This window comes from Panicum virgatum, chromosome 9K (genome assembly GCF_016808335.1).
Source record: "Panicum virgatum strain AP13 chromosome 9K, P.virgatum_v5, whole genome shotgun sequence".
NCBI lineage: Eukaryota > Viridiplantae > Streptophyta > Magnoliopsida > Poales > Poaceae > Panicum > Panicum virgatum.
Genome location: NC_053144.1, coordinates 51,092,723 through 51,102,298, shown reverse-complemented (window position 1 = coordinate 51,102,298; position 9,576 = coordinate 51,092,723). Strand labels below are relative to the sequence as shown.

General features: G+C 43.4%; 1 protein-coding gene across 1 annotated transcript; it reads left to right on the top strand.

Moving 5' to 3' along the window:
• Positions 1–5,558: 5,558 nt before the first annotated feature.
• LOC120652074 lies at positions 5,559–8,895 on the top strand. Its single transcript, XM_039929776.1, has 3 exons — positions 5,559–5,880; positions 8,087–8,184; positions 8,453–8,895. Exons 1-3 carry the CDS (start codon positions 5,820–5,822, stop codon positions 8,687–8,689), a joined length of 396 nt encoding a protein of 131 aa, XP_039785710.1. The 5' UTR covers positions 5,559–5,819; the 3' UTR covers positions 8,690–8,895.
• The last annotated feature ends 681 nt before the right edge of the window (positions 8,896–9,576 follow it).

The following is a 9,576-nucleotide window of genomic DNA, read 5'->3' as shown; positions in this document are numbered from 1 at the left end:
CCTGTCTAGAGATGTACCAGGATACTCAAGGAGGAGGCCAGCAACAGCAGTACATGTCCTCGGCTAACTTTGCTAGCCGAGGACGCGGCAATTCTCGCGGACGCGGAGGCAATCGCGGTCGCGGGCGTGGTCGAGGGGGTCCTCCACGTTCCAACACCAATACAATTGGTGGGGGATCCTCCAAAGGAGGCAGCCAAAAGCAGAACAAGCCCCAGTGCCAGATATGCAAGAAGGTCGGGCATGAGGCTCCATCATGCTGGTACCGCTATGATGAAGATGAAGATGAGCAGCAGAACACCAAGACCGCAGGAGCAGCTACCATAGGCTATGGTGTTGATACAAATTGGTACGTGGACAGTGGTGCAACTGATCACGTTACCAGTGAACTGGAGAAGATGACTATCCATGATCACTACAATGGGTGTGATCAGTAACATTAGTAGTACAACTATTCATACCCCAGTTCGTAATCTACACCTTGATAATGTGCTTCATGTTCCTAGTGCTCATAAGAATCTAGTTTCCGTTCATCGATTAACCTCTGATAATAACGCCTTCCTTGAATTCCATCCAAATTATTTTCTTATCAAGGATCAGGCAACGAAGCGAATCCTTCATCACGGTAGATGCAAAGGTGGCCTCTATCCCCTCAAGCCCGAGACCTCTCATGGTGATTCAACCAAGCAAGTCTACGGGATTAATAAGCCCTCCTCTTCACAATGGCATAGTCGCCTAGGGCATCCAACATTACCTATAGTTGATCGTGTGCTTAGAAATAATAAACTTTCTTTTGATATTGATAATAGGGTCAGTTGGATCCATGCCACTACAATTTCATGAAGTTGGATTTCATGTTGAAATCCATGCCATTGAGTGGCATGATTTTCAACGTGAAACCCAATTTCACGGAGTTGTGGTGGCATGAATCGAATTTTCCCTTGATAATAATCGTGAGTCGGTATGTGACTCGTGTCAGATGGCCAAGAGCCATCAACTTCCTTATTCGACATCTCATAATGTTTCGAGCTCACCTTTTGATCTGGTCTATTCGGATGTTTGGGGTCCTGCTCCTACATCAGTTGGTCGCCATAATTATTACGTGAGCTTCATCGATGATCATAGCAAGTACACATGGATTTATTTGCTCAAGAAAAAAATCTGATGTCTTTCAAGTGTTTCACAATTTTTAGAATCTTGTGGAAAGGAAGTTCAACAAGAAAATTATCTCTATGCAGACTGACTGGGGGTGAGTATGAGAAATTAAACTCATTTTTCCAGCACATAGGTATATCACATAAAGTATCATGTCCTCATGCACAACAACAAAACGGTGCGGCAGAGAGAAAACACAGGCACATTGTTGAATTAGGGTTGTCTTTATTTGCCCATGCAACTATGCCTCTCAAATTTTGGGACGAGGCATTCTTACGGCCACTTATCTTATCAATCTCCTTCCTAGTAAAGTCATTAATTATCAAACCCCTGTCGAGCGTCACCTTCATGAACAACCCGACTACAAGTCGCTTAGGGTGTTTGGCTATGCAGTTTGGCCTAATCTATGACCATTTAACACACGCAAGCTCGCTTTCCTCTGCATCAAATGTGTGTTCCTTGGCTATAGTGCAACGCACAAGGGCTTCAAGTGTCTAGAACCCTCCATTGGTCGTGTATATATCTCACGTGATGTCGTCTTTGATGAATCCATATTTCCATTCTCCCAACTCCATCCCAATGCATGAGCTCTTCTTCGCAAAGAGATTCTACTTCTTCCATTGCATCTGTGTAATCCTGGGGATGAAAGTTGTACTAACCCAGTGTCTACTAATGGAGGCTTAGAGTTTGATGATGTGCGGGAAAAATCAGATGAAAATCAAGGCCACAACGGTGTTTTTCTGCCTTCCGCAGCCACACACACCGCAGACGATCCTGGCGTCCGATCTGAGACGGATCCGCCAGCAGCGTCAGGCGCGCGATCCCGCGCTGATCCGTTCCCCACTTCCGCAACGGCAGGAGCCTCTCCGGCTTCGCCACATGGGGAGGGGGGCAGTCACGGATGAGGGCGCAGTGCCCTCTACTCAGCCTCATGTGTCGATGCCACCTGTCTCCCCTGGATTCTCTACGGCGCCTACGGGATCTGGTGCGGCTTCTTCCACACAAAGCTCCGCCGATGCTACATCATCGCCTGAAGTCCCATCTGGATCACCTGAAGCTACAGCTCCATGACCCAGAACACGTCTACAGAGTGGTATTATTAAACCTAAGAAATTTTATGATGATATGGTCGGAAATGGTATGTTCTGTGCAACAGGAGAACCTGAAAGCATACAGGAAGCCATGAATGATCCCAAGTGGAAGAGGGCTATGGAGGAGGAATACAAAGCTCTGCAGCAAAATCAAACATGGCATCTTGTTCCCAAGCTAGCAGGTAAAAATTCGATTAACTGTAAATGGGTTTACAAAGTTAAAAGGAAGGCTGATGGTACGATAGACAGATACAAAGCACTACTTGTAGCAAAGGGATTTAGACAAAGGTATGGGATAGATTATGAAGATACTTTTAGTTCAGTTGTCAAAATTGCTACAGTAAGGGTTGTTCTATCTGTTGCAATTTCTAGAGGATGGTGTTTAAAATAATTAGATGTGCAGAATGCGTTTTTCATGGTATTCTGGAAGAAGAGGTTTATATGAATCAACCTCCTGGTTTTGAAAAGGACTCATCACATCTTGTGTGCAAATTAGATAAAGGCATAAAGCAATCTATGGTTTGAAGCAAGCACCAAGGGCCTGGTACTCGAAGCTGAGTTCAAAACTTATTGATCTTGGATTTGTTACTTCCAAATCTGACACATCGTTGTTTATATATAGAAAGTCCAATGTAACAATTTATATGCTGATATATGTTGATGATATAATTATTACAAGTTCCTCTCAAGATGCAATTGCAGCTCTTCTTCGAGATCTCAAGAAAGAGTATGCGTTAAAGGATCTAGGTGAACTGAACTATTTTCTTGGAATTGAGGTTACAAGAGAAGAACACGGATTGGTGTTGTCCCAGGAAAAATATGCCGGAGAGATTCTGTCACAAGTTGGAATGAGCAATTGTAAGCCATGCACTACACCCATTTCTTCTACTGAAAAATTTTCATGTTTTGAAGGAATAACTCTTAAATTAGAAGACAGTACAAAGTACAGGAGTATTATGGGAGCCTGCAATATTTGACTCTCACGAGACCTGACTTGTCATACTTGGTTAACAAGATTTGCCAATTCCTCCATGCTCCTACTACAAATCATTGGACAACAGTGAAAAGGATACTTAGATATATCAAGTATACGATTGATTGGGGGTTTTCGGATTAGGAGATCCACCACATTGTCTATTAGTGCATTCTCATATGCCGATTGGGCAGGCAGTGTTGATGATAGAAGATCTACCGGAGGATTTGCAGTTTTTCTTGGTGATAATTTGATTTCTTGGAGTGCCAGAAAACAAGCTACTGTTTCTTGTTCTAGCACAGAAGCTGAATATAAGTCTATGGCAAATGCTACAGCCGAGTTAATTTGGATGGAGTCCTTGCTAAAGGAGTTGGGTATTCGCCTAGCTCAGTCACCTATTTTATGGTGTGATAATCTAGGTGCTACTTACCTTGCTGCAAATCCCGTATTTCATGCTCGAGCTAAACATATAGAGATTGACTTTCATTTTGTAAGAGAACGAGTCACTAACAAATTACTGCAGATCAAGTTGATACCCACAGAAGATCAACTAGCTGATGGCTTTACTAAGGCGCTACCAGTTCAGAAGTTTGAAGTGTTCAGAAGCAATCTAAATCTTAAGAAGAAGAAGAGTTTAGATTGAGAGGGGCTGATAGATAATGTACACGGTTGATGTAAACCGAGTCATACAGATTAAGTTTGTTGGGAGGTTGTTATAGAATAGATTAAGATCTCATCCTTAGCCTTAGCCGCAAGATAGGCAACAACCTCCACAACATCATAACCACACCAATGTAATCTCCAAGTCATTGTTGACTTCTATATAACACGTAACCGTGGTGAGCCAAGTTTGGCAATCACGTTTCCATATTTTACAGGATGGGCCTTCTAAAATAGAGCAAAGTGAAATTTGCCCGACCCAACATGTAGCGTTAGACAAATATGCAAATGCAACCCGATAATTTTAGCCCGATTTTATTTTCCATTTCAATTTTATATTGCATTTAAACTTTTTTATGAACCTCCTCTTCTGTCTCTCAATATAAATGGGCCCATGAAACTGATCCACTTGGATCGGCCTATGTGACAAATTTCAGCTCACGTACATCTTTACTACCCGTCCATGGACCGTGGTCCCATGTGTCATCCTATCACTTTTCATAAATTCCAAAATCATTTTATTAGTCATGATCTTTTGTGAGAAATTATATTGAATATTCCAAGAATATGCGAAAGGGACTGTAGTCTAGTGGTTACGAGAGCATCGGTAGCACCTGAGGTCCTGAGTTCGACTTCTCATGAGAGCGAATATTATGGGATTTAATGGCACTGTGCATTCAGCGGTATGCGACGTTCCGGAACGTTGCCAGTGAGGCGCCTGTGGTGACTTCGTCAATCTCGAGAATTTGCCGGCTCAGTCTTCGAAGATGTTTATAGGGGTAGGGTGTGCGTACGTGTGTTCATAAGGGTGTGAATGTCTTAGTTGTACTATATAATCTGAAAAAATATATTCCAAGAATATTCTTGTGCCTTTTCTTTTTTTTCAGAATCAAATCCGACGACGATCTTACCTTCTTCATTTCAACTTTGACTCTCTCTCTCTAAATACATCTGAAATCAAGTCTTCCTTATCCACTCTAGTTTGGTAGTTTGCATAAGAACGTCAGCTGTAACATCCATCTCATTGGCCGGTTGGACCATAGTTGAATTACCATGCATGAGGAATGGTAGCTTAAGAATAGTTTCAAATGGAAAGTTGTGAGTGGGGCTCATCATAACGAACTCACCATAACTCAGCATATTTCCTGGTGCAGTAGGTGATATGGATTCTTTTTTAGATAAAGATAAAGACACTATTTGTTTTTGCTTAGTTTATAATTTAAGCATGGCTGAGAGAAGCGAAAATTTTCTCGCTTCTCGCAGTTCAAATCTCTGAAGCGGATTACCACATAAGCGAAAATAAGCAAGACGTTTTGTGAAATTATCACTTAGTTCCACCCATAAATCTATTATAATGAGAAACAAACAGTCTAAAGGAACGTTTTAATATTCCGGCCGCATCATATCATATGGTGAAATATCCGGCCATTATTACAAATAAAGGACTATGTATGGAGAAAAAAAGATGAATTTAACAAACAACTTATTAAAAATAAAATCTACTACTAAACCACCACCTATTTTTTTGATAGATCTCCATAGCCATGGACTCCAACACTCAACAAGTCTCTGATGACCAAAATGTGTATCAATTTTTTTCCAAAAAAATTAGGAGAACAGGGAAAAGAAAAAAAACACACAAAAAGGGTAAAACTGGCATAGCACCCACATATTCCAAATTCCAGTTCCTTCCCAGTCCTCATCTCATCTCTTCGCTTTGTTTTGTTCTCCTTCCCTCGCCGCTCGACAAATCGCCGCCGCATCTGCCCCTCGAGCGGTCGAGCCGCAGCCGCCTTCCTCCTCCGGATTCCGTGGCCGGCGGCGCCTAACCTCACACCTCCACCTCCTTCCCGCCGCCGCCGCCGCCGCTGCAATCCCTTGAATTAGTGACCTCGGGCTCTCGCGCCCATCCGCGCCCGGAGTTCGATGTCCGTTTGCGCCCGATGGATCCGCACCGCCTGACCGGCCCCGCCGCATCCGACGCCGACGATGCCGACGACTGGGGTAACGCTCACAAAACCTCTCCGTCCCGCGCGGCCCGCTCTCCCCGTGTTCTTTGTTTTCTGCCTCGGTTTGGTTTCCCGTTTGAGGAACGGCTTGAATTTCTCTAGGGTTTGCAGATGATGAACGAGCTTTCTGCGGGGGATGAATGGACGTTATGAGTGCGATGTAATTTTAGCTGAGTTTGCGGATCTGTGGACTTCAGGCAAATCAAAGTACCATCCGTAGCAGAATCTGCAGTAAGAGGCATTGAGATTTGTTGTGATGATAGCCTCAAGGGTAGGCGGTTGTTTGTACTGGCGTGTTGCTAGAAGAAACAGTTGTATCCATTGCAGGTGGTTAAGGGCTCCATTGTTGGAGCCTAGACTCTAGACAGTCAACCTGGCTGGAAAAACAAATTCTGAATTTGGGCTAGCCTATCGCTTGCTAGGTTGGAGGGAGCAAATTATATGGAGAAGAAGTTGGTTGTTGAACGTTGCCATGTTTAGCAAAAGATAGGTAGAACAAAGTTTACCACCATCATAGAGAACTCAGACCTTTGCCATTAGCCCATTACAGCATCAGGGTCCAAGTACCTCCTCCTCTAGGCTCCTCGAGATAGCAATGTAAAAGAAAATTCAGTTTTACTAATTGCTCTTTACATCCCAATTTTTTTTATCGTCCATATAACTCGAAAACTTGCTTGTTTTCAACATAGGTGACTTTGGAAACAAAAACTCTTCGAAGGTACATGTTTACACCATACCACTGTGTCAAACAAAAATAAAAAGGCAAGCTGATAGTGTTCTTGTAGCACCAAGGTTTGTGTTCTGTAGCAGCGTAGCTTATCTATTCAAGCAAAGCTAGTGGTTGTCAGAAAAATTCTCACAGGTTTTGTATTAAAATCAATCAAGATCCAATGGTAATGTTAAAAGATTGAAAGTTTCATGTGTCTCAATTGGTCTTGCATTTTTTAATCTTGTTGAACATGTGAAATGACCAAATTATTTCCATGCATCACTACAGTGCAGGTTTTCTTTCCTACGGTTTTCTGCTTACCTTGCAGTACCGTTTGTTTGATGTTATGTAAGATCTGATCCGCTTGATAGGATGGTCATTTGTATGCTGTGGGTTGAAACAGGAGTTGTGGGGTATGCATGGTTATCGAGTTATCACCTAAGTGTAACCTAGGCATTGAGGCATACCCATTCGTGTTCCTCACCATACCGTCATATGGCGATTGCCGTTTGGGTAACTCGTCATTGTGGCATCTAAATTGGCAAAGTGGGTACTATTTGGAGAGTTTTCTGAAGAATGTGCAGAGGGGAGGAGAAGAGCTGGGTAAAAGGAACATAGATGAAATTTGGTGTACAGTGCCTGAAATTTGGAGAGTTAGGCAAAAGTAGATCTGTGATTCGAAGCATGCTTAGGGCGCTTTGGTTACCTGTATTTGATGTCCTTCTAATTTGGCTAAGTTGTAGAAACTGTTTGCCATAGGGACATAGATTTGTCACATGACATCTCCCAATCTCCCATGGCAGTTGGCATACATCCTGTGGCTGGAACTACTTGGCTTTTTCCTGGTGGATCTGTGAAGTTAGGTTCTGTTACTGTTACCTCGTGGTTTATTTCAATGCATGTTGTCTTGGCCCCATTAATGATTATGGGTTCCTTGAGTTTGACTTGTGACCCGAATCGGGCTGGTTTATATGGGTTGGATGGCAGGCTTTTGTTGATGGGTGATAGAGATGACATGTGGGTGTTAGTACTTACACATCAGTATGCTTGTCCAGTAAGTTTAGTGATAGGCCAAAGAAGTCCCACTTTACGTGCCCTTTGTTTGCACCTGCAATGGGTTTGTGCCCTCTGAAGGCCTATGGGGAATAATATTGAGGGAATTATAAAGCTTTTGTTGCTCCCATATTAGTTTAATCTGATATGCTTGCTAGATCTGTTTTAGTTAGCTATGATATGCTTCTGCTGATTTGATTATGTAAGTTTGTTAGTTTCGGTTCATTCTTTGAGTAGACTTTATCATTTAGTTTTCTCTTTGGATGCATCTGCCATCTGCCCTCATGTATGTTTGTGCTTCATTTATCCTGTTTGAGCACATTCCGATTTTTATACAATCATAGGTAAATGTTGGTCTATTTAATCTTTTCTTGGAACGAGGGTTGGTTTGTTTTCTAGGAAACATATTCTGACATGCTGTGTTTTACATGTTTTACAGATAATGATGACTTTGTGATCCCAAGTTTGAGTGTTGAAGAATCCGATCTTGGTGACTGGGAGGCTTCACGGGTTTCTGATCCTCAACCACCTCCAAAGGTCCTTTTGCTAAACAGTCCATTTTTCTGGGTCCCTTTACGAAAGCAAAACATCAGGGTATCTTCATTTCTTTGTTGCATGAATGGGGGCCAGCCAACTAGCTGTAAAATGATATGACACTCTTGTGACTGTTTTTCAAGAAACATGCTTGCATACCACAGGACAGCAAACTTGCACTGGTTGCTTCACATGGTTAATGATCATTGTGCATTCATATCTATCTTTGCTGTCCCTAACTTTACATCCAATGTTTTTTTTTTCGCTACAGCCCACCAAGGATACAGAGAACATATATCTTGGACCGCACGGTGCACCGCCATCTCGTGGGAAGAAGCCAGAGGACACTTCGGCTACAGCCGGGTACCGCGACAAGAACAGCAAAGCGAGGGAAGCTGATCAGAAGGCATTTGGAAGTGGCCGGAACAGCAAAGGAGGAAACGCTGGGAACTTCCACCGCCACAATGGCGCCAACCATGCCAAGGACCCCTTCAAGAGAGTCGCTTGACCTCGTGTCCAGTTCCCAGTGATACCTATCTCCTGCTAAGCAGCTTGGCTGAGTGAAAGCCTGGTGATTTATCAGTGTACTGGAATTTTTTTGCCCTATTTATTATCTTGGAGCTGCAGGTATGTACTATCAGTACGCTGCTCCGGAACAGTGTGTAATTTTTGAATGCAAACTCTGTGTTCCTATTCTAGCATTTCCTGTGATCAGCGCCGATCCATTGTTGTGGGTATTAAGTTGAGTTGTTGGTTGCGGTTAACTAAGGTGAAAAATGGATTAACCCTCGCGCAGACGGGTGGTTGAGGCGTTGCTTTGCAGGTTTGGGCCCATCGCCTCCTGTCAAGTACTAGTACATGGTCGCTGCGCCTCTTGCTCTTGGTCTCTGGTGATCTGGTCCAAGCAGCAGGGGCACTTGGGGGTGGGGTGCGCGCGTCATCATGCCTTGTTTCTGTTGCCGGATCTTTGGGCTATCTGGACCCTGATCGATGGTCTCGCGCCGCAGCCGCACGGCGCATGATGTTAGGTCGGTGTGGAGCCCGGGATGGAAGTTTCCCCACGTACCACGTCGTGTATCTTTGCTCGTCCTCGTCAATGGTAAAGCTTTGCATCGCAGGCAACGGACGTGTGCTTTTGGGCACACTGCACGGTGGTCCTTTGTATGTGTGCCAAAGCCAAGGCCCGGCCGTGGCTCCTCCCAGCACAAGTGGTAGGAAGGAATCTTGCATGTATTGAATAATAAATGAAGTTTATTTGTAAATTTTTTTAAAATGGGTGCAACTTTACGCGACGAATCTAACGAGTCTAATTAATTCATGATTAGCTACATTGATGTTACAATAACTATCTTCTAATCATGCGGTCAAATATCTCATTAGATTCGTCTGGTGAAT